This window comes from Rutilus rutilus (genome assembly GCF_951802725.1).
Source record: "Rutilus rutilus genome assembly, chromosome: 15".
Lineage (NCBI taxonomy): Eukaryota > Metazoa > Chordata > Actinopteri > Cypriniformes > Leuciscidae > Rutilus > Rutilus rutilus.
In genome coordinates this window covers 5,030,115-5,055,313 of record NC_140220.1, presented here as the reverse complement: position 1 = coordinate 5,055,313, position 25,199 = coordinate 5,030,115, and the positions used below count along the sequence as shown (strand labels likewise).

The following is a 25,199-nucleotide window of genomic DNA, read 5'->3' as shown; positions in this document are numbered from 1 at the left end:
TTTTAACAATCAGTTCATTCAACAGCAAACAATGCAAGATACATGTTCCAAATCACCGTTGTTGCTGAAATAATTACAGTAATACAGGCTACAGTTGCCACTAGAAGTAATTGAATCCATAATGTTTGTAATAGTATCTATCTATCCAGTGTGTTATCAAAAGGTGTGATGAAGTACAGCCATGAGGTTCTGTGCTAACAGAGCTGGCTGGCAATACAGCAAATGATTTCACTCTATACAATTTGACTGAATCTATACAGTAGTGGACCTTTACAGATGAAGGTTGAGTTACAGTAATGTAACTACCATGTTTACAGTATCACATGGCATACTACATACTAATGTAAAATGCTGTATTTGATGCCATCTGTCTCCCTTCTACTGATGCATCTCTGATCAATCTGATGTTTTACAGTCATTGACTGTTTCCTCTCCCTTATACTCTATTCTGCTTTACAGTATTTGCTATACAGAAAAAACTGTAACATTCTAAACTTTAAATTCAATTGTCACAACTGTTTTTAGGGCACATCACAACTCTATGATGTCTAATATATGTCTGCAAAATGTTGTACCTCACCCAAAACATTTAATAAAAAAAAAAAAAAATGTGTCGTCACGTGAGCACATGATGATAAAAATGTTTTATTACACTGGCAGCAAACCCTGGAAATGTTGCTATATACAAACGGTATTAATTTATTTAATACACTGTAAAAAGTGAACAGTTGGATCAACTTAAAAAAATTACTTAAATTGGTAACACCTAAAGAAATTAAGTTTTCTCAACTTAAATTATCACGTTTTTCATGAGAAAACTTAATTTCTTTAGGTGTTACCAATTGAAGTAATTTTTTTTAAGTTGATCCAACTGTTCACTTTTTACATTGTTAGTTTATTTAGAGGGACTATAGACAAGAGCGACATTTCATTTGTAGTCCCTGGGCAGGGAGAAAAGACCATAGGATCATATGGCATAGTTAAAACGATAAATAATACGTAAAAACACCTTAAACATACATTACAGTTAATAACAATTACACAAACTTACACCGTCAATAAGGAAGAAAATAAAACCAATCAATAAATACATTTTGTTCACCTTAGATAAAACTAAAAGCGTCTGCAAAATGAATAAATGTAGCCTAAAACGTAAAAAAATATACAAAGAAAATGAGTGCATGATAAGCATGGTTTTGCACATGTACCATGGTATTGCAATGAAGTACCACGTTTCAGCATTGTCAGCGGATAACTTATATTCATTGTCATTTGGAAATGTTCTAAAAGGGGCACGCCCGGACTGACGTCACCGTGTTTGACTAAACATCTGGATTCGTCACGGTGACACAATCACACCCCGCAACGATGGTCCGGGACGGAAACTAGCTGTCGGGCCACGGAGTGTCGTTTACGGGCCAGGTTCTGGGCTGCGCCAGCTGCATTCGCCCTCCCCGTAAAAGCTACGTCAATGTATCCGGACGCTTTGTGCTCCGTCCAATCAGCGTCCGAGATAGATTTGAAAAACGGCGCGGTCGGCCAATCAGAAACCCGGACGCTGACGTAGGGGCGGGAAGAGAGGCGTGGCTCTAAAATCTAGGGTGTCGCCGTGGAGGCTCCATTCGAAGGCGACGGCGGTTGGTCGGTCGTCTATGTGTTTGTCCTCTTCTAAACTCCACAAACGGACCCGGTAAGGACTGTCGTAACGGAACCGGCTGTCAAACGAGATCTACGCGGTTCGGCATCGCTGGGATGAAGCGGAATAGCTTTCATTTAAATCAGATCGCTGGTGTAGTTTGAAGAAAGAAAGTCGGGCGGAGGAGCCATTTTGTCCCGACAGTGTGTGAGAGAAAGAAATACTGAGACATTAAAAATACCAAACGCCACGCTTTGAGAGGAAACACGCATCTTAAATACATCCTTAGGAATATAAAAAGAGTCTACAGAGGAAATCAACGCAATTCAGCTGTGAAGAGACTGTCCGGCGTGTGTTTTCGGATAACAGACACACACTTTCCATTTAACACACACTTAGTTTCTATTCGCTTCTCTTCAGTGTGTGTTTATAATAGCTCAGATGGCGAAGAAGACATATGATCTGCTCTTTAAACTGCTTTTGATTGGTGATTCTGGGGTGGGAAAGACCTGCGTGCTGTTCCGATTCTCCGATGACGCCTTCAACACCACCTTTATCTCCACTATAGGTGAGACACACACACGAATCTACCCGGTCTAAGGGTTTTAGTCTTTGTTTTAGTTGAGAAATGCGGTTAGATGTGTGTATACATGGTGACTAGGCCTTGATTCTGGGCTTTAGCATGCTAGCCGGCTAACTGATTCATATCAGCTGAGTGAATCACCTCAGTTGATTCAGAATCATGTCGTAGAGTTGTGAAGCATGTTTTGGTTGTCATGTCTTTTGGATCAATGATATTGTTATTGTTGAGGTTATTTGGCTAAAGTTCGCGCCACCATGCGAGTTGATTGACAAATAGCAATTTGATGCCAGAGGATTTCACTTAATGTTTTTTCGATGTTTAATATGTAGCCTAGTCATTATTTTGTCCAGATGAGATCTATACATCGTGAATTGCTTAGGTTAAATGTTCAAGCGGCCTGTTACATGCAGTAACCCCAAAAATCCATCACTCCTAAGTGTTAAACCTGTTAACATACCAGTACAAAACATATTTACTGTGCCACTAGTGCGCTTACCCTGTCAGTTTGTTGAAATAATCGATCATAAGTTATAAAAAATAAATAAAAAAAGCATAAACAGTTCAGTAATGTGGCGTCATCTGCTGCGCTACTGCGCATGCGCATTTATGCCAATTGAGTGTTTGCCAAACTGTGTTCTCTATGCTAAACCAGTCATTTCAGTATGATATCATGGGAAAGGCACACTTGAGATGGGTTTTTGCTAGCCTATGTGTGTGTTTATTGTAGTTTTTGGGTTATGGCCAGGTGTGAGAGTTGCAATCTTTCAACCCTCTCATAAAAAAAGTACTTTGAAACTCTCATTGTACCACTGTACTGAATTATTACAGTATTGTTATGCCAGGGTTTTTCCAAGGTATATTTCGAGTGGACTGTGTTTAGAATACATTGGTACTTTTTGCAAGCATCCTAAAAGGGCCACGTTAAAATTTGATTTGTTGTATTTGAGTGTAAAGTCGTTTTCTTGCTTTCCTACTTATTTGACCTTTTCTTTTTTAGCTGTCAAATCCATCATCTGTCACCTGTCAATCATCATTTAACATGTAAATGAAAGATAGACTGCTTGTCTTTATTGCTGCAGATGTTTGGACGCCATTGTTGCGATATAACAGACTTTCTATCCTCACTCTTCCTCTATGTTCAGATCCCTGGAAGGTAAATGCAAAAATGAGAGTTAAAGTTAAACAGAGAAGCTGGCCGTACCTGTTAGATCACAGGAACTACATGAGAATGTCATACGGCAGATGCTCTTGAACTCAGTTTACGGACGGCAGGGTCATTTCTCTGGGGGTAACAGGAGATCTCAGTGTCACACCAGTTCACGGGGCAAATTTAGACACAGCCGGCCCTGTCCGTTTATCTTAAAGAACTGATACTATATGCTCTCTCTCACTGACATTTTGTCTGATTTTGAAGAGTTTTGGCTGAAGAAAAGCTTAAATCTTGTAACTGTTAGATGTTACTCACCTTAAGCTTTGTCAACATGAAATCAAAATTGAATTCAAGTATTTTAATTATAATTTTCATATTCTATGTTGTAGATATTATTATTTTTATTTAATATTATAATTCAATTATATTTAGGTCACTATTTTCTTTATATAGGCCTAATATTTTTGGAGAGTATTTGTTATATGGTCTTGTTTACACCAGGTAATCAGATGCGTTTTGGTCGATCGGATCACAAGTGGACGACACTAAATACAGGAGTAAACGGCGTCTAAAACGTTTTGAGCTCGTCCACTTTTGACCACTTCCAGAGGAAGTTGAAAACACATTCGATCAGATTGCTTTTGTAGTGTAAACGCTCATGTGGTCGAATGTGTTCAAACAGCCACAAAAGACCGTCTGCTGATCTAATGTGGGAACATTACGGGAAGATCTCTAGCCAGACGGGATTTAAACGTTAGCTGGAGACCCAAGTTTGGTTTGAAGAATGAAAAACGTACCAAGCTCAATGTTCTCTCACCATTCCTGATTTCTAACACACACTCTCAGCGTTCGGCTGGTCTTGTGGCTGTCAGAGCAGAAACTAAAGCTGATGCTCTCGGAGTGTTTTCCCGTGTTCATATGTAAATTGCGTGAGCTTATTTCATCCAATAGATCGAAAGATCTGAAAAAACCCATAGATTTACCACCCATAGACCCTCCCCTCGAAGAAATCAGGACAGAAGTGATTGAAAGTGGACAAAAGAGACGGATTAAAACACCAGGTGTAAACGGGAATGTGTCTCCCTCGTCCACTTGTGATCCGATCGACCAAAACGCGTCTTAACACCAGGAGTAAACGGGGCCTATATTTGAATTGGATGTTGATAATGTTTAAGTGTTCTAGTATGTTGGCCTGTACAACCAATTTATGTGATGCATGTTCAAGCTTGTTCCTAAAAAGAAAAGAATCAAAAACTTAAGTTTAACAAAAGAAATTCAGATTGGCTTGGTTTGCCATACACGGTTTCTGGTTCTTCCAGGCTATTGTGAGTGATTCATTGGCGCTCGTTATACTAATTCCAAAGAAAAAGTCTTTGATCTGAAATGTAGCTCATAACTTGTGCTTCCTCTTAAATGACTTTACATTTTGTAAACATATGACATCACATGGGCAATTCAATATTGGTTAATGTAAAACCGTTTAATCTGCGGAACAATCTGCTTGTTTTTAGTGACGCATGACTCATATATATAAGTAGAATAAAGTTACTGTCTTTGATTGGTTCGGACTGATAAAATCCTGGATATGATGAGGTTTGAAAACAAATATTGAGCTGGTTTCAGGAAGGGCAAGGGTGTGTGTGTGACCTTTACAATGGTGTTTTTATCTCTTTACTGTGAGTCACATGACTGCTCACGGTGTGTCAGGTGACCACATCGAACCTGTGGCTTCCTGTTGCCATCAGCAAGTGTGTGTGTGATCAGGTGGCACATGTATACTGTCAGCACGAGGTTGATGTTCTGAAATGCCAGGAAACTGTGGTTGACGTGATCAGATCAGTGAATCCACTTTCACTCACACTTGTATTTCTCTTCTACTCCAGTTCTTTCTTTCTGTTTTCTCTTATGTTTCTTTTGGTTGCTTTTTTTAAAATCCCGATTTTCTTTTTCTTAAATGCATGTTTCTGGTATTATTCTCCATGTTATTCCAACTACATATAGTTTTTGCAATCTATGTTTAGAAAAAAGTAACCACTTGCAACTAGGCTATTTTATTTTATTTGTCTTTATTTACTCACCCTCATGTCGTTTCAAACCCGTAAGATTTTCTTTCATCTTCAGGAAGATATTTTTGATGAAATCTGAGAGCCTTCTGTCCCTCCATTGACAGCTAAATAAAAGAGACATTTATTTACATATAAACATTGATATTTTATTCCACAATTGATAATAAAATGACAGAATTTTCATTTTTAGGTGACCTGACCCTTTAAGTTTTGACCAATGACAGATTTGTTTCAGAAAGGTAGTCCTTCATTTGACTGCAAACTTTCATTCCTGATGGATAAACTAAAGTCTCACCTTTCATATTTTCCTTTTTTAAATACCCTGTCACTTAATAATAATATAGGTTATGAATGTCATTTCATGTTGACTTTAAGTCCATCTCTCTCTTTCTTTCTGTTGTAGTTCAGGGCCTTAAAATACTCGCCGGAAACTCCCTGCAGTCCCAAGGAGAAAGATCACCTTACACGCTCACACACAAACACAAATCTTAACCACATTTGCACTATTAAACTCATGATTTATTATCGTATAAACTTCTAAATGCATAAAAAGTTCGCTTTTTCTCACTTTTCCCCTTTCTGACTGGCAGTAGTGCATTCTTTTTCTTTGATTGACAGGATCTTGGCTCAGTTGGGCGGAGCTTCAGTCTTGACCCCTGAGGGGCCCCACAGCTGCAGAGGCTCATGGGAAGGGGTCTGATTGGCTGCCTGTCAGGAACCCTTCCATGTCCTTTGTGTTCAGAACTCGTATAACCCAAGTTTATTTAAACCAGCCTCACATTTGGTGCTGTACTAGCCAGTATAAACCAGACGACTTCTCAAACAGTTTACTCACCCTTACGTCACTTTAAACCTGTGTTTTATTTTCCTTTGTTGATGTAGGGCAGAATAATATAGTTTTTTTTTGTCAACTACGTTTACGTCGTTTTTAAAGCTCCTAGTCCTCATTCACTTTCATCGTATGTAATAGAATAGCGTCACCGAAACATCTTATCTTGAGTTCCACCGAAGAAAAGCATGCAGGTTGTTAAAGATGTGGAGGAGAAGTAAATGATGGCAGAATTGTCACATTTTGTGCTCAAACTTTCTGCTCTTTAAGCTCGAAATACTAGACTGCTGTTTTTGAGTGAGTGTGACTTTGACATGTTTCCAGAGGTTAAACTCTGAGTGTGTGTCGTGTTTTTACATCTCATGTTCATCAGAGTTTTCACTCTTTATTCTCTTTCTATCTCCGTTCTCTGTGGTGGTTTATGTGTATTGTATGAGAGTGACTCAGTCTTTGGCTGCTCATTTGTGTATCATTTCATAAAGCAGCTCCCACCCATAGTGCAGCTGTGTGTGTGTGTGTGTGTGTGGTTTGAGTTCTGTTAAGCATTACTGCTAAATATGCTGGTCAGTCTTTCTGCATGTTAGAACTTGGGGTGTAACGGTACACATATTCGTACAGAATTTTTGTTACGGGTCTTTCGTTTCGGCTTGCCTGTATACTGAATGAATGCGGTTATTTTAATATGCGTGGAACTTCTGTGTGCAGAATTTGATATCGATATACTTTGATGTTGCAAACATATTTGAAAAATACGGAGGAAACCAAGTGTGCAGCTGTGGGAAAAGTAGCCAATGATCCAAGTTGTTCTAAACATGACACATACTTTATATTAAGCGCTTCAAAGTTACTCATAAGCATACAGTTATACATCAGATACGAATGCTGCTTGATGCATTTGAGACATGTTTTCCTCAACACATAACTTGCTTCTTACGGGTTTGTGTAAATGTTAGAAAGATGTTCTTATTTACAAATAGAGCTGTCCCAAAAACTGTGACTTCAAAACCAAGGTATGTCCCCCGAACCATAATTTTTGTGTACCCTTACACGCCTTGTTAGAACATTAAAGCACTCCAAATCCTGTTTAGACTATTCGGTAACAAAATGGTTAGTGCCTTTACAATGCAGTTGCTGATGTGTTAGGCTGTTTTGTCATCATTTGAGTGATCGTTTGGATGCTATAATGTATTTAAGTGATTTAGGTTGATACTGTGCCATTTCTAATGTGTTTTGAGTGGACTTGATTGTTGTATGCCATTGCTGAGGTATTTTGAGTGGCTTAGGTTAGAGATGCCCTGGTCGACTGGTCATGAATCAGAACCGGGCGGTTTTTGCTCCAAACACACGATTGGCAACTTGCCGTTTCTTTTGTTTTAGATTGGCCGTTCTTAGTTCCGGATGTGCACTCAAACTGCTTTACAATCATTTCCATTTATGTGTAAATGTAACAGAGTCTGTAAACACTGGCTAGACGGGACACGCTAAAGACGGACTCAAAGAAGAGAGGAGAGCACAGATGCATCAGCAGGGAACTGTTTGTGATGCTCAAAATATTAGAAGAAAAATATAAATTGAATTGGAGGGAACTGACTGACTGTCTTCAGAAAAGTTTCGATGGCATTTTCATTTTCCTCTTACCTTTGTATAATGCCTATTAAAGTAACAACATGTAGTTTTTCAACCTTCATAATATATTTCCAAGACCCTTGTGATGGTACATCGACTTACAATAGGTTGAATGAGACGTCTGCCAGAGCCTGACGGGGTCTGTATCGCTTTTACTGGCACTATGTAACTTCGGGGTGCGGGTAGTAACCAGAGCTCAAAAAGAACTACAAAATTCGACTGCTTTACGGCATACGTCACTTCGCCCACCGTGACAGGCCAACCAGCGCGTTTGTTTTCGTGCGTCTGTTTTCGTCATGGCTGAAGCAGCAGCGAAACGTAAGAAGTCCAAGGTTTTGTCGGAGTAGAGTCGGAAAAGGAAAAGGGAGAGTGATAAACTGAAAGGCAGGACGAGGATCAATAATGGTCGAGCGTTTGCTCGCTGGCGTGAGCTTATCGTCAGACCGATGCTGACTTGGCCGTCATGCTGTTGAACTAGTAAGTAAATTGCTTGCATACTATCTTTAGTTTTTCTAATCTGTTGTCTGCCTGGCTACGTTACGGAAACTATCTGGTCCTCCATTTATCTTCATGAATCAGCTAACGTTAGTAGATGAGCGAATTATCAATCTGGTAGCTAGTAAACACTAACATGCTAACGTTAGTTTTAGATGGTTAGGATGCTATCGCTATCATTCTCGTTCAGATTTGAGCATTGCAATCGACATGCAAATCGCAAATGTTTGAGTTAAAATGTTTAGTCTACTAAACATGTATAAATTATGAAAGGAGGAAGATTAATAATATTATCATTGCCCATATGAAAAAAACCTGCATGCTTCAGTAACAGCCCGTTCTCATCCCAAGTCATCATATACTGACGCGTTCAAAATTTCTTCAATATCGGACGCACAAAGCACCCTTTAGCGTCCATATGAGACTCATAACCCTACCACAGACCTAAACCTACCCATAACCGAAGCGTCTCATATGGACGCTAACGGGTGCTTTGTGCGTCGGATATTGAAGAATGTTTGAAAGTGACGATTTGGGGATGAGAATGCGTTGACAGTAACCGTAAATCATTTTACGACAGCGGTAATGGACAATTCCGCTTCCAACCTGTAGGGCGACCGCAGAGGAAAAGTTCCATGTTGTTGCTTTAAAGTAGCCTGGATGCCAGCTGAACTTAGCCCCGCCCACAACATTTGAGGTCGGGAAGTTCAGTCCGGACTTGATCCGTTGAGGAGCAACTATGCTCGAACCAGAGCTGTTCGGACCAATCAAATTGTCAGGGTGGGCTTTATACGATCAACAGTAACGTAATCATCCGCGTCACCAAAGAGCGCTTGTGTTGAATTCGTTTACAACAAAGATGGCGCCATTGCGTCTGTTATAGAAGATATCGACAGCACATTAAAAAGGAACAGAGAACCGCAATCAAGGCATTTGTCGATCAGAAAGATGTTTTGCCGTCCTTCCTACGGGATTCGGCAAAAGTTTAATTTATCAGCTGGCCCTGATGGTCGGCAAGAAAATGGGGCGCAGTGAAAACCCTGTGGTCATTGTGGTTTCTCCGTTGCTCTGATTGGTTGTAGGTCTATCCAATTGAGTGCAGAGGCATTTTCTTTCCTGGTTTGGTTGAAACACACCCCATAATCACAGCCCAATGGAGCAGTATCGGACTCATATTCTGACTAGAATCTGAGTATGGCGACGTCAGGCTACTTTGGTACAGCATTAACCAAGGAAATGCTATATCGCTGCTGTTCCACAAGCGCCACCTACTGTCAGAGTGTGAATTTGCTTTTTCATTCACTTCGTCTGTACGTTTTTTTTGTGTGTGTGTGCAGGTACAGTGTGTGTTTTATGTAGGGATGCACCGAAATGAAAACTCTGGGCTGAAACTGAAAATTCAGGATGCGCACTTGGCAGTAAACGGCAAACAAATAAATTAATAATCAAATAATTCTTAACACTCAAATAGCTAAAGCTGAGTTGTACAAACATTTAAACTGCACATAAGGCAGTTTTATATCTACCTTTTAATAACAGAATTGTTTTTACTCCATTTGTTGCTGAAATATAAACATTTAAATGACAATAAACTGTAATAACTTGTTTTCCTGATAGATTTATCCAAACATACATTAAATAATGAAGACATCACTAACAGGTTAAGTAAAAATACAATGAATGTGGAATACAGTGCACATATTTAGCAAAATGCTCTTCTCTAGAGTTTTTTTTTCTTTCTAGCTAACTGAGTTTATGGACATTGAATAGCTTTCTTGAAATGTAATCTTAAGTATAACCTACAAGCCGTTTTGACACTGAGTGATATCATGAGACAGGATTCATTTGGATAAGCTGTGATGTATCTTTCGACACACCTTCCGGTGTTCACCCCTGTTTATTTCCTGCTGTAACTAGTAATAAAGAGGAGATGAGATGATCGGTTCAACTTCACAAGCGCTTGAACTGAGGTGCTACAGCCATCTGCCATATTAAAGAGATTTTAGTGATATTTATTGTTTGAAATTCACAATAAAATCGAAAGAATTTTAAAGTTGAGACTTTGCTTCATATTAACAGTTACACAGCAAAACGTTTTTTGCTATTATTGGATTGCAGGCATGTTACAAATGTTTAGTTGAGTTTTATTCACGCTACTCATCAACAGAAAACAGCACCGACTAAAAGATTTTAGATTTAAGAAACCATATCATTACCGATTTAAATCGGGAAGTTAATATTGTCTATTCAGAGCTAGTGACACTTTTAACTGTTGTAGCTTATCCACAGTGTGTGCGAAATAGATGCTGAACACAGTCAAAACATGCCATTGGAGAAGCGCTAATCAAATGTCTGTCTCCATCACTGATTTCGGCCCTCCAAAGAGCATTTTCGCCCAGAACCGAAAATAGCTGTTTCACCTATAATTTCCAGTGGTTACAAGTATTTTTTTTAATGCCAGTTTGGCCTGTAATAGTAGCCTGGAAATCCAGACCTAAATCTGAAAGATTGATGATCTGGCATCAACTAATGAAAATCGGCCAACTCGAGGGGCGGCACCAAGCTTGCATTTGAAAATCACTACGGCCAATCACAACAAGCCCCATACGCTTAGCTACCAGCGGAGCTAACTGGTAGATTAGACTCTCGCCGTATATTTTTCAGGGGTGAATGTCTGTCTACATTTGTAAAATTATACATTTATGGTAGAATCAAATGTTGTTTTGTTTGTCTTTTCCAGGGTACTGTATTAGAGCAAATAAACAACAAATAAATCTGCTCAAACAAAGAAATAAAAAACGGCAACCGGTGCATCCCCTAATTTACGATGTTATTATGTAGATGCTATGGTATTTTAATTGGATTAGGTCATTAGTATGCCATTTCTATAGTGTTTTGAGTGGATTAGGTTGTTGCTATGCAGTTGCTGAGGAGGGTTGTTACAGTGCGGTTGCTAAAGTGTTTTGAGTGATTTAGTTTGTTACTATGCCATTACTAAGGTGTTTTAGGTGATTTTAAGTCGTTGCTAAGTTTTTTTTTTTTGCACATTGCTTATGGTTGCCAGGGTATTGTGGGAGTTGCTTACTAATCCAAGTTTCTCTGCAAACATCAGTTGTGTGTGTGTGTGTGTGTGGCAAGGACAAAGTAGCTACCAGCGATCTGTTCAGGTCATTTTCCAGTGTGAATTTGTCTGAATGCTTTTACTGTGCAGTTGGGCCGTTAAACTCTCTCAGCAGTTTCACAGATGAACCTTTCCATTCTGTCTGCGTGCCCGTGTTAGTCCGTGCTAGTCTCAACAACACACGCTGCTAGTGTTCTCTCTGAACGGTAGAGATCTCTCTACTCATGAGCAAACATTGTGATGCTACTTTGAGCTGCTTAAACCTCGTGGTTTATATCTTTCTTTACTTTTAAATTTAGGAACATGGTAGAAATCCCCCATCGATAGGCTATTATTGCTATAGATAGTGTAGCGTTTTCTTGATGCTTTTCTGTGTCACACTGAGTGCTCAGTCTTGTTTCTCATTTGAAAAAGCTTCTCCCACGCTAAAGCCCTTAGAGGCAAATTTTCACAAGTCATGATTTTTTATGATTTTACAACAAATTAATGTATGCCATTGCCTCCACATCCCACACTTTTACATTGAATGATGAAAATTCAGTATTGGAGCCATTTAGTGCAAAAAATTCTTATCATTTAAGCCATTATTAGTTGACTAATCGCACATTTATATTAATTTAATTACTTAAATATATACTGGGGGGAATACTAAACCATAAAGAGCCCTATAGGCCTAATATAGCCAAGCAAAGCACCGGCAAAAGTAATGATTATGAATGTGTTGAGACATTTTAATTATTTATTAATAAATTACTGTTTTCTGAGTCCGTATAGTAAAAGCGGTGCCATTAAGTTCTACAGATGTTGTCGCAAGCACCTGATTTGGTAGCGCTAGTGGGATTTTTAAACACAAACTTACTATTGTTTTGCATTAATAAGTACAGTTGCTAATGCTAATAATATTACTTGTTTGTTTGTTGGAAATTTTACAGTAAAGCACTGAGCTTTAATTTGAGATGCAGATAAAATTGACTTTTATTAAAAAAAAGGAGTGTGCAAAAACCTAGGGAACCTCCTTATAGGGAAATTTTAATATCAAAAGTATCAAATTTAAACATCAAATTTGATCACGCAGCGATATTATTAATACTGAGCTGCAGCATTGCTTTATGGAGAAACAAGTATGTGAACTTAGTATGTTTCCTAAATCTCTGCAAACATACTATGGTATTTTTGTGCTTTAGTACAGTCAAAAACATTACATACAGCACCTTCAATGTAGTCATTGTTGTAGATCAGGCAAACTTTCTAAACTGTGAACAGTCATTTTAACTAAGCCAGTTAATGTGCTAAAGCTTGCAGTGATTATAGCAAATAACATTCTACTTGGAAAAAGTAGCGCCACCATTGGGATCTGTGAAGAAGCTCTTGCGCTTCAGCCTCAACATTCTGGTCAAAATGCCTCCTAGAACATGGAGTTCAGGAGGAGAGCAAATCCCCCACAATCCACTGCAAACTCGCATTCAGATCTGACTCCATTCTAATATGAAAAGCCTCGGTGGATCCAATCAATTTCCAATGAATAAAATTCACATTTTCCCATTGAATATTGTGTTTTACTCTAGATTACAGAAATAAATCGGGGTTGTGAATGCTTTCAAGTGTCTTTCCTAAATTCCTCTTTCTGTTCTGTCTCTTTAGGAATCGATTTTAAGATCAAAACAGTTGAATTGCAAGGAAAGAAGATAAAGCTACAGATATGGTAAGTTCTTAGTGTGTGCTAACATGGTTTCATATTCATAACACACATTATACAAATAGATAATGTGATATGTAAATGCTTTAAGTTAATATTTAAATTATATTTACATTTTGAATAACTGAAAATGAAATAACCAACCAAAAGTTTCACATTTTTCCGGGAGAAAAAAAGTCTTAATGGTTTCTAAAAGTGAACAGCAGTGTTTTACTGTAGCATTACATAAAAAGCAATGTCACAAATCTGACAATTTAATTTTACATCAGTTTAAACTAACAAATAATATTTCAATATCACCAATTCTTATCTCAATTTGGTAATGTCAACTATATAGTACCAACATCAACTATATATATTACATCAACTATATTATCAATTTGATATATTGTTCAGTTCTAGTTTATATGCAGGATGCAAAATGAAAACTTCATTCAAGCATGAATAGACTTGCTAGCATGCAATTCAGAGACTGATCTACTAGAAAAATGTTGTTCTTCATGGTTTCATTTCGGTGGCCTGTGACCTGGAATGTGTTACCATTCTGTTATGACGACAGTAAAAGAAAAAAAAAATTGTTGGGCTTCCTAGTAAAACGGCTAAAAGTGTCAGGTAGTGCAGCGATGTAGGCGTCACCATGACACAAGTGTACTGCAGATACAAAAGGTAAAAGAACCTAAATAATTCCATTGTTGCTGCACATTTTGTGCATGAGCCACACACACAAATCGATATACTTTTATTGATGAAATTATTATCAACAATTAATTGATCATCGATTAACCGTTAGCATGCCTAGTCTGTTCTTATGCTTATCATCCCAGCACTGTTTTCCATTTTGAATACATTCTGTGAAATTGCCTTGTAACTAGGGCTGGGTAAAAAAAAAAATCGATTTCTCGATTTTAATCGATTCTCTTTTTTACGAACCGATATCTATTCTTAAATCCCAAGAATCGATTAGTCATCCTGTTTTCAGTTGATGAATGAATGGAACATTGTAGCGCACATCCCATCCAATAAATCGCAATAATCTTTGTGCTTTGTTACTATTGATATGAAACAAAGTCTCAGATTTCAAATTACGTCCATTTTCTTACAAAATTACAAAACATAAATACCGTTTTGGCGCTGTGGCGTGAGATCGCTCTGGCTCAGCTCTAGCTCAGCAGCAGCAGCGCGGACCGCACATCAGGGATGGAAATTAGCAGCCGCCACCAGCCAAATGCGGGTGATTTTGTGTTGTGGCGGGTAAACTCGCTTCACCTACCGGCCACCGTGGCGGGTAAATAAAAATATACTGTTTCACACAGACGGCGGACACTTTTAGAGGACATAAGTGTACGCTGAAATAAAGTCTTTCACCTCAGAAAAACGGACTTTCTTGTCCTGTCACGTCAGCCGTTATCCTGAGCTCGGAGCGCACACTCTTCAATTGCACGCGCAAATGGCGGCGCGCGCTGTGTATCGCCTCACTGTATATAAAGTGCAAAATAAACTACGAGCATGCAACGCCGTTAAGTTGTAAATTACACAAAATAAAAGTAATGCAGGGATGATTTTCATTCTATTCACCAGGAGCAGTTTCCATGGTTCATTAACAGTTATTGTTAATATTGTGTATTCACCATGGTAACTGTTGTTTCCATATTAACCCCAAAATGGCACTTTATTTTTCTTTGTGTTATTTTTTATATTTTTAAATGACTCTAGTGGCTCATACCAACATTGTATTAACAAAAACTAGTTTGGGACTGCTATTTAATAGCTTTAGTATAGGCCTAATGTTTATTTATTTAGTACTAGTCTTTACTATTAGGCCTAGTCATATTCTTACAATTTATGTTAAGTAAAGGGGGACAGTACTTGTGTGTGTGGAAATAGCCGGTTTCAATAAAACTACTTGTGCATGTCATATTTGGCTTTGACTTTGACTGAACATTTGCTCTCACTTTGCGGAAAAAATATCGGGATATATATCGTATATCGATATTCAGCCTAAATAATCGGGATTTGACTTTTGGTCCATATCGCCCAGCCCTAGTTTCATTGTTGGGACTAAAAACCTAAAACTGGAAGCCATAAAAGACCACGAATCATTCAAATGCCACATCCAGGTAAAAAAGAGAAATATATATATAAGAGAGAAAGAGAAAATGTCAGTATTTCATTGAGACTTGAGATTAAATAAACTGCTTAAGTATTGTAGATCTTGTAGTATTGATTTCCACATGCAGTTACACATTGTTGGTTAAAAACAAGAAAGTGGCTGGTAAAAACATTGAGTGGCTGGTAGATTTTGAAATCCACCAGCCACAGTGGCCGGTGAACAAAAAAGTTAATTTCCATCCCTGCCGCACATGACCTTCTCTTCCGCCTTAATACCAGTTACAGCGCGAAATAAACATGAATGAGCATCTGAAAGTGTGTTAAAAGATTACAACTTTTCAAAATTACAAAAGTACAACTTATCAATGCGTATCTTGTCACATGGAATCGCCCAATCAGTGTTTCAACCGTGGAAAGATGTAATTAAAACGGCATGTAACGTCACATTTACCTCAGAAAAACCATATCCAATGAACATAAACTCGTCAGTCAGCTAGAAAAATTAACTCTAGAGAGGAGCATTTTGCTAAATATATGCACCATATTACATATTCATTATAATTTTGTAACGTTCTTCAATATTTAATGCATGTTTGAATAAATCTAGCAAGTTTTTATGACAGCCACTATTTAAATGTTTACATTTCATATAATTGTATTATTATAAAATAAATAAGTGTAATTTAAGTTTTTAAACAAATCAGTTTATTTTTTCCTTCAATATTATAGTAGGCTAATGAAGCCTATAGGCTACAACTGACTCCCATAGTTTACAGCCTTAGTTAAGAGATTTGAAATTTGCCATGTACTGTACCTGATATCCAAAATAATCATTGAATCGAATCGAATTGTGAAATTTGTGTCAATACGCAGCCCTACTTGTAACATATTGAAAGACAAGAACATTAGACATGTGTTTGACCAGCAGTATAGCGGACGGCAACAGTTTCTGAGGTGGAATTAGTCGGTAATAATCGGTGCTGCTTAACAGCTGGTCCACTATGGTCACCAGCTATGGCCAACCGAAGTTTAATTTGGATCCTGTGTGTTTTATGATCCATTCGATGCCTGGGCTGTACTGACGTGTTTTGATTGTGTTTGTGCAGGGATACAGCGGGACAGGAACGGTTTCACACCATCACTACCTCTTACTACAGAGGGGCCATGGGAATCATGCTCGTATATGACATCACCAACGCCAAGAGCTTCGAAAACATCAGCAAATGGCTCAGAAACATTGACGAGGTCAGTCTCCACACAACATTACTGCAACCCTCTGACAACATCAGAAAAGACAAAAGTCGTTCAGGAAGTGATGTTTCAATAGGATTGTGTGTTTGAATGGAAAATGTTGCGATGTTGCGTTGAGAAATTTACTCGAGACCCAGATTTTACGTTTGACATAAAGTAGTCAACAAAAGTGTGCCTAAAATGAAGAAAGTTTATTAGCAATGTGAACTGCAAAAGCTTAATGCAGTGCTATTTTAGTATCATTGATATATTACCATATATATTATAGTTTCTGGTAATATTTTGAGTTTTTATTTTGATATTTGAGTATTTTAATTTTAGTTGAGCCAGGGTTATTGTTAAGTTTATTAACATGACATGGCCTCAATAGGAAAATGTTGGCCAATAATTGACTGCACAAAACACGTTCTGGTTAAGTGAAATCACACTGAATGGAGTTTTCTTTTACATTGCATAGTTTTGTTTTTGATTTTTGAGATATGGATTTGTGCCCAAATTTGGTTGGAAACACATCTTTTGACCAAGTGCGTTCTTCTAGCATTTAAAGGTCAAGCCCTTTTATTTTACTAGTCTGACTATGCATGATCATATGGTTAGTTGCTATTTATTATTTTATTTTTTATAAATAGAACAGACCTGCGACCCAGTTTTGAGTTGAGAACCGCTGGTGTAGGACTTTTGAAGTTCCAGTCCTGTAAAAACGGCAACTTAAAGATATGTAGCCGTGTAGTGAAACTGCTGACTTTTTGAATTTCAGTGTGATTCATGCAGAATTTCCCAACAATCAGCAATTTCAAGAGAATTCATATAACGAGACTCCATTAGGGATGTGGTTGTGTTGTTTGGTGGCGTGTTGTTCATATCATCAAGTCACTTGCACCACTGTTACAAAACTAAGTTCCTCAGTGCTGTTTTTTTCAAAGACTTCCAAAGCCACTTTAATTTGGACTGTCAGTCTAAATGTCACTATTTGTAAGGATAGTGTAAGAATGCATCGTCTCAAATGTGTGTATGTTTATTGCAGCATGCTAACGAGGATGTGGAGAGGATGCTGCTAGGCAACAAGTGTGACATGGAGGACAAACGTATCGTACCAAAAGCCAAGGGGGAACAGGTGAGAGACTGGATGGATGGGTCTGGATGGTCAATTTGTCCACTAGTTTTTGATTAACAAGGTTAAAGATAGTAAAAACACATGCATAACAATTACTGAAATTAAATATATATTTATATATATTTATTGATTACATAATAGTACAAATGAATATGAAATAAAAAATGATTTGAACTTGTTAAAAAAATAAATCTGCAACTTCTTGATTCTGTCATTAATTAGACAGAGCGAAAATTAATAAAGACGACGGAGAATGGGAGCGCTGGCGTTCTCCGTGCTTTCAAAATAAAAGTCCCATACACTGTCAAAATAAAAGTCCCATTCATTAGCCAATCAGAAAAACTTTGTCAGCCGATGCCAATTATATAAAAAAAAAAGCCTTGGCAATATATCAGTCGACCACTATTAACTGTTCTTGTGCTGATCCTTAGATCGCCAGAGAACACGGAATACGCTTCTTCGAGACAAGTGCAAAAGCCAACATCAACATCGAGAAGGCGTTCCTCACGTTAGCAGAAGACATTCTCAGAAAGGTGAGTTCTGGAATCTCTAACTGATATCACAATCGGTATGATTGAGTTTAATGCATTTAAAGGGTTAGTTCACCCCAAAAATGAAAATTATCCCATAATTTACTCACTCTCAAGCCATTCTAAGTGTATATGACACAATCTGAGTTATATAAAAAAATATTGTGGCTCTTCCCAGCTTTATAATGGGATAATCCATCCATCATAAGTAATCCATACGGCTCCAGTGGGTTAATAAAGGCCTTCTTGAAGCGAAGCGGTTTATAACTTCATAAACTATAATCACTGGCTTCCGGTAACGGCTTTACGCGAGTCTAGTTCCAGTGGGAGAGTGACCTCTGACCCGACGCATGACGTATGACTTTGGCGTGGCGTAATCTTAGGTGAGAGTAAACGCCTCTCTGGGCTGGGCAACAAACTCAAGCTCCTCAGATAATTCTCGTTTTAGACTTCTAATTTGTGAGCGGTGTTTTGTTTGCTCTATCCTCTGTGCTTTCGCGTTCATCACTGAATCGGGTTAGAGGTCACTCTTCAGCCGGAACTCGACTCGTGTACATTAGGGCTGTCAAAATTGCTCAAAAATGAGGTTAGAATATTCCCTCTAAAAAAAAACACATATATTCGAACATCTGGTTGCGCATTTTGTCAATGACGCGCATTACGTCAATAACAGGACAAATTAATACAAAGAGACATAACTACTTGTATAGGTAGTTTATTTAAGTTTAAACATATTTGACAACGTATTACCTACACAAAAACAATTAAATCAACTAATGGCAGACCTCACTCTCGCTCGCTCGCTCACTCGCACTCGCAGGCACTCTTTCTCTCTGTCGCCCTCACCCTCACGCTCTCTGCGCATAACGGTTTAAATGAACAACAACAATAAACAAATGTTGAGTGCTGATCAAGAGTTTTGTGCAAGCAATTTAAGGTCGCGACTCTTGTCCCAAATATAGCAGGCTTCATTCAGTGATTGAAACAAATATTATTAACATTAATTGAAGTTCTACAGTATATAGAACCCCTCAGGCAGCGCAGACAGCCGCGCCTCTGCTACCGCGGGCGTGTTTTTCCACATTCGAATATTAATTTTCACCTTCGAAATTCTGTTTTTTAAAACTATTCGAATATATATTCGAATTTAGAATATTCGTTGACAGCCCTAGTGTACAGCCGTTACCGGAAGCCAATAGTTATAGTTTATAAAGTTATAAATATGGATATTTTTCTTACAAAAACGCATCGCTTCACTTCAGAACGCCTTTATTAACCCACTGGAGTCTCATGGATTCTTTTTATGATGGATAATTGGGCGTTTTTTTGGGCTTCAAAATCTCAGTTACCATTCACTCCCATTATAAAGCTTGGAAGAGCCAGGATATTTTTTTAATATAGCTCCGACTGTGTTCGGCTGAAAGAAGAAAGTCCTATACACCTAGGATGGGTTGAGATGGAGAAAATTCTGATATAATTTTCAGTTTTGGGTGAACTATCCCTTTAAGCAAAAACACTGCAATGCTAAAGAGCATCGATGTTGTTTGACTCATAAATTCACAGTTACAGCAGCTGACCTCTCTCGTGTATTCAGCTGGTGTTTACTCTTCTAGATACTATTATTTTAGAGCAGAAACGAGTCTGTGTGTTCAGAATCATAATTCAACAAGATGAGCCACATCACCTCACTGAATAAATTGCATTGTGATTCCCTGAATCCAAATTGAACCACTAAAGATTCCCCAGCCCAGTTCTGTTTCTGTTGATTTGAGACACTGATGAATTTGTGTATGTCTTTGACGACAGCCAGCTCTTAGTGGAATTATGCGTTTCCCTGTCAACAGTATCAACACAGCAATGAATACAAGCTCTCTAAGTTGTTTACGTTCATTATTTTGTAATGTTACGTGCTTTGAGACATGAGCTAGTTTAAAGGGTAACTCTTGCCAAAATGCAACCTAGGCTATTTTTGTTAATCTACCCGAGGCGAACTTTCGTGTAAAAGCATAATTAGAATGGAAACGCCACTTTTAATTTTGACCGTATTTTCGTTTTCAGCCAAATTGCCTTGAGAATGGGAGTGCTTGGGGCACTTCTATGATAGCATTAAAAAAAAATCGCTATTTTAACACTAAGAAGGCTCGACACAACATGAAACTTTGCTCTCAGTATCACCAGAGGCTCTACACATGAACTCCAGCATTGAGAACATTGTTTGTGTTCGCAGAGTTTAACTAAAAAGAAGGTTTTGAACAACTCACTGTAGCTGTGTCCGCCGGCATTTTGACAGTCAAAAATAGTCAATCTCCGGATGCAACGTAACAGGGAGGAGAGTAAACAATGTTGTCAATGCTGGAGTTCATGTGTAGAGCCTCTGGTGATACTGAGAGCAAAGTTTCATGTTGTGTCGAGCCTTCTTAGTGTTTTAAAAATAGTGATTTTAAGTGCCCCAAGCGCTCCCATTCAAAAGGCATTTTGACCGAAACCGAAAACACGGTCAAACTTAAAAGTGGCGTTTCCATTCTAATTATGCTTTTACGCGAAAGTTCGCCTCGGGTAGATTAACAAAAATAGCCTAGGCTGCATTGTGGCGACAGTTATCCTTTAACGCCATCTCTTGTGAAGCTTTGCCGAGAGCAGCTGTGTGTGTGTGCCTTCATGTGTTTTGGAGGAGGTGTGGCTTTGGACTGCGAATTGCAGGGAGGGTGGGATTGGTATGCTGACAGGTTAACGTTAGCATTTCCCAGATCACCTACTGTACCTTTAACTTTTTTGGATCTCTCTTTTGACTTAGCCATATTTCTAACATGCTGTCAAACGTGACACTCAACAAACCTAGCCAGTTCAGATATTTCATGTGTTCTAGCTCAAGCACACCTGGTGCAACTAATGAAGCCCTTGATTAGTCGTATCAGGTGTGCGTGAGACAACACCTGTTTTGCAGACTTGTGCTGTTGTGAGGGATTCTGTTCAGGGGGTTGAATCATTTTGAGACTGCAGAAGTCATTAAAAGTTGCATTTTCAGTTGAATTTGGGGAAACGCCTTGAAACATTTGTTGTGTTGAGCTATTTCAATGACTTTTGTTTGATTTAGGGCTGCAACAAACGATTATTTTGATAATCGATTAATCTAACGATTATTAGAACGATTAATCGATTAATTAAAACACTGAGTTATACATATTCTAACTATAATATAAAAAAGAAAATCACTTCAGCTTTTGAAATGGTTGTTTTAATGAACTTTGAGCCAACTAAACGGGTCATTCTCTTTAAGTTTTCAGATTTCTGTCCAACTCAAATCACACACAAATGCTCTCTAAGCATTGTTTAAATATTCTGTTCTCTTTCAATAGAAAAAAATGAATCAGCTGCATTACAGACAAACTTAATCTGCAAACAATTATTATAAAAATAAAATAAAAATTGACATGACAATTGAGCTGACAGAGACATTCTCATTCACCTTTTAATTTACAGTATGAAAAAGTAACTGACATGATATTCTTCATAACATCTCCTTTTGTAAGTCTTCATGAATATGGAGCAAAATACAGGCAAGTGATAAGACTGTAATACCTAATAGTGTTACAATAATAAAAACAGCCCTGACTCCTAAGCTCGATCAAGCTTTATTATATGCAAAAATAAATCATCACATTACTGTAAATATATTATTATTGTTAATATTATTAGTTGTATTGCATTCTCTAATAAAGAGATTTACTGCTAGTTATTTAGCTCCAGCTGGAGAACATTCACCTCTCACCGGCTCCTCTTGTTTCCTCTTTAAGTGCTTTAACATGCATGTTGTGCTCCCGTGAAAAGCCTTGCATGTATTGCACACGACAGCATTCTTGGTTTGAAGTTTTGTGAAACTTTCACACACCTTGCTAGTTCGGATTCGTTTGCACTCCGTCATAATTCGCACTGTTTTCTTCTACCGCAATTCGCCTTTGGCTAAGCCACACCCTAGAATGTAGATTGACCAATCACAGCGCAGCCAAGAACGAGCTCCCACAGAGGTCCGACACTTTTTCACAGCGCTCCATTGACTTTAACACAGGCGTCTCATATTTTTGGTCTCGGCAGGCTATTACCGTCGTAGTTTTATCAAAAATATGGTTAAACGTTGTGCCTGGGGCATTTGTAACACAGATATGCGTTTCCCAGAGAGGTTGGAGGGGGGTGTCCGTTTTTTTCCCTTCCCAAAACCGAAGTCAAATCCTGACAAGTGCCGTCTTTGGATTAAACTGTGTGGACGTCCTCACAGTCAGCTAAACCCTTCAAGGATCAACAAGTACACTTTTGTGGTAAATTTTGCTTTTAACCTTACTGTGAAGTTATACTAGTTAGACAGCTTTATGCTGTTTTAGGTTATGATTTCGGTTCTCTACCCTAATTAATGAAGAATCAAGGTGCTAGCAAGCAAGCTTAGCGATAGTTTAGTTATCACGTAAGTCAGGATTGTATGTTTTGACTAGCGGCTGGATGTTAGCTAACTTTGTTATTCAAGATACAAACACCTAACGTTAATGTTACAGACACGCTGTTGTGGTAGTTTTTAAGGTGACTAACGTTACCGCCACCGTGTTGCCCAGATGAAGTTGTCGGACGTAGCAACAGTAACTAAGGAGGGCGGGGCTTAGCCAAAGGTGAATAGCATTTGTAACGGCTGCATTACACTCTAGCGCTACAGCGCCGTAGCGGTCAAATCGCGATATTGCAGGCCCTTACATTAGGTCACGTGAGATCAAACGACTACTCGACAACAAGATATTTTGTCGACAATTTCTTATTGTCGACGTATCGTTTCAGCCCTAGTTTGATTTGTTCAGTGCAAACAGCTAAAAGTCTGTAAATTTAGCCAATAATCCTGATTTGCAATGGGGGTTGAATAATTTTGATTACAGCTGTAAACCATTAATAGGTTGATTCCAGTGAAAAGTATAAACATTGTGGCACCATCAAAACGTCGCTCTGTTTGTTTGAACATCCCGATCAGCCGGACTGCGACAGTGACTCAACCAGTGCTGGAAACCAACCAAACAAAGCCAAAATGATCTAAAACAAACTTGAGTTGGCGCCAAAGCTCAAAGTGTGGAGCAAAATATCTTATTTTAAATCTTTTTTTTTAAATCTTTTTTTTTGCAGACGCCCGTAAAAGAGCCCAACAGTGAAAACGTGGACATCAGCACTGGAGGCGGAGTCACAGGATGGAAGACCAAGTGCTGCAGTTGAACAGACACAGTTACTCACACACTTTACACAAACACACACACACACACACACACAATGTGTTCTTCTATATCCCTCTTTTTCTCTCTCTCTCTCTCTCTCTCTCTTTCACTTATCCCTCATTTCTGTCTAACACTCTTCCGTTCTGTCCTTCTAATGGGATTCTCTGTAAAACACATCTCTAACGTTTCTCACACTCACGACTGCTTGCTGACATCATTTTATTTCTGAAAAAAAGTAAAGAGAGTCATTTCATGTTTCTTCGTACTTATTTTAAAGATTAAAGAAAGAAAGAATGAAATGAATTTAAACGAAAAACAAACTCGCATTCACCACTACAAAAAGAGCGTCAGTGGACCTGGAGACGCTGTCCGTCGGCGCAGAGGAGCGGCGTAGAGTTCAGTATGACATCCTAGATGAAGACTTTTGTCCAGTGTTTTGGGGTTAGTGTTGTGTGTTAGTGTGAGAGATCTTCTCTAGATGTTTTTTTTTTGTTTGTTTTTTTATTTTATTTGATTTCTTTCGTCCGGTGCCTTAATGTAGAGCCTTAGAGCTCATTCCCCCTCAAACACATTTAAACACCACTTTTCTGTAACATACACATATATATACACACACACACACACACACACACACACACACACACTGGTCCTCTCCTCTCTGCTTGACCTGCTAACTCAACCCCACACAACACACGCCCGAGTGGAACCATCTGGATTCAACCATTTTGCTCAGAAGAGAATGGCATTATACAATTTTTTTTTTTTTTTTTTTTTAAGTTTAGTTTGTTCTTTATTTTTCAGAATGACTTATTTTATGAAACTCCTCAATGTATTTTTGTTTTGTTGTTTCCCCCCCCCTCACTCAGTTACTCATTCTCTCCTGCATGCTGGTTTCTTTGGGTTTTTTGGGGTCTTTTGTAAGTTTTGCCATGTTTGTAATTCACAGGAAGTATCTCTTCTAGTCCAGATACGTGTCAGGGAGGGGAGCGTTCTCTTTGGAAATTCAAACGATTTTGCAGATCCATTAAAAACAAGCTTGTTTAAGTTACATGTTGGTCCCGTTTATTCAAGCATGGAGGGTTTGTAATGGCGAGTGTGTGTGTGTGTTTTAGTTACTGTGAGATGCATAAGTACCTGAAAGACCACTGATCAATATGGTTTGTGAAGTTAAAACATATTCCAACACATTCCGAAAGCCAGTGATTATAGTTTATGAAGCTTTAAATATGGATATTTTTCTTATAAAAACGCATCGCTTCACTTCAGAAGGCCTTTAACTGGAGTCGAATGGATTACTTTTATGATGGATGGATGAGCTTTTTTGGCTTCAAAAACTATTCAATGTGATTATAAACATGGGAAGAGCCAGGATATTTTTTATTATAACTAAGAAGAAAGTCATACACACCTAGAATGGCTTGAGGGTGAGTAAATAATGGGATCATTTTCATTTTTGGGTGAACTAACCCTTTAAATTCTGATTTTTAGAATTAAAAAAAAACTTTTCAGAAGGAAATAATGTTGTAAGAGAACTTGGTCAAAGATTTCCTGCTGTTCAACTTCTAATCAGAAGAGATCTTAGACCAGATACTGTCAAAGTCTTTCATATGCAGTGTATTTCTGTCTCCTCCTGGTGGCTGGTGGTGTGATTACACATCTGCTCACAAACGTATTTTGGGGGGTGAAAAAAAAAAAAAAAAAAAATTAGTCTGTAGTCTTAAGACTTTGTATATTACTTAAAGCTTCTATAAAT

The 25,199-nt window shown here is 38.2% G+C and overlaps 1 protein-coding gene across 1 annotated transcript; it reads left to right on the top strand.

Annotated features, from left to right (window-relative positions):
- Nucleotides 1-1,349: 1,349 nt before the first annotated feature.
- rab10 (RAB10, member RAS oncogene family) lies at nt 1,350-24,494 on the top strand. The gene is made up of 6 exons (XM_084431549.1): nt 1,350-2,204; nt 13,148-13,208; nt 16,418-16,556; nt 17,587-17,676; nt 18,108-18,209; nt 23,361-24,494. The coding sequence occupies exons 1-6, from the start codon at nt 2,078-2,080 to the stop codon at nt 23,445-23,447; spliced, it is 606 nt and encodes a 201-aa protein (XP_084287675.1). The 5' UTR covers nt 1,350-2,077; the 3' UTR covers nt 23,448-24,494.
- The last annotated feature ends 705 nt before the right edge of the window (nt 24,495-25,199 follow it).

What these genes read in the sequence shown, in the direction of transcription:
- rab10 (XM_084431549.1), top strand. Translation starts at nt 2,078, where the DNA reads ATGGCGAAGAAGACATATGATCTGCTCTTTAAACTGCTTTTGATTGGT. An exon ending in CACCTTTATCTCCACTATAG is followed by an intron (nt 2,205 to 13,147) that starts GTGAGACACACA and finishes CTGTCTCTTTAG; the next exon opens with GAATCGATTTTAAGATCAAA. An exon ending in CAAAAGCCAAGGGGGAACAG is followed by an intron (nt 17,677 to 18,107) that starts GTGAGAGACTGG and finishes GCTGATCCTTAG; the next exon opens with ATCGCCAGAGAACACGGAAT.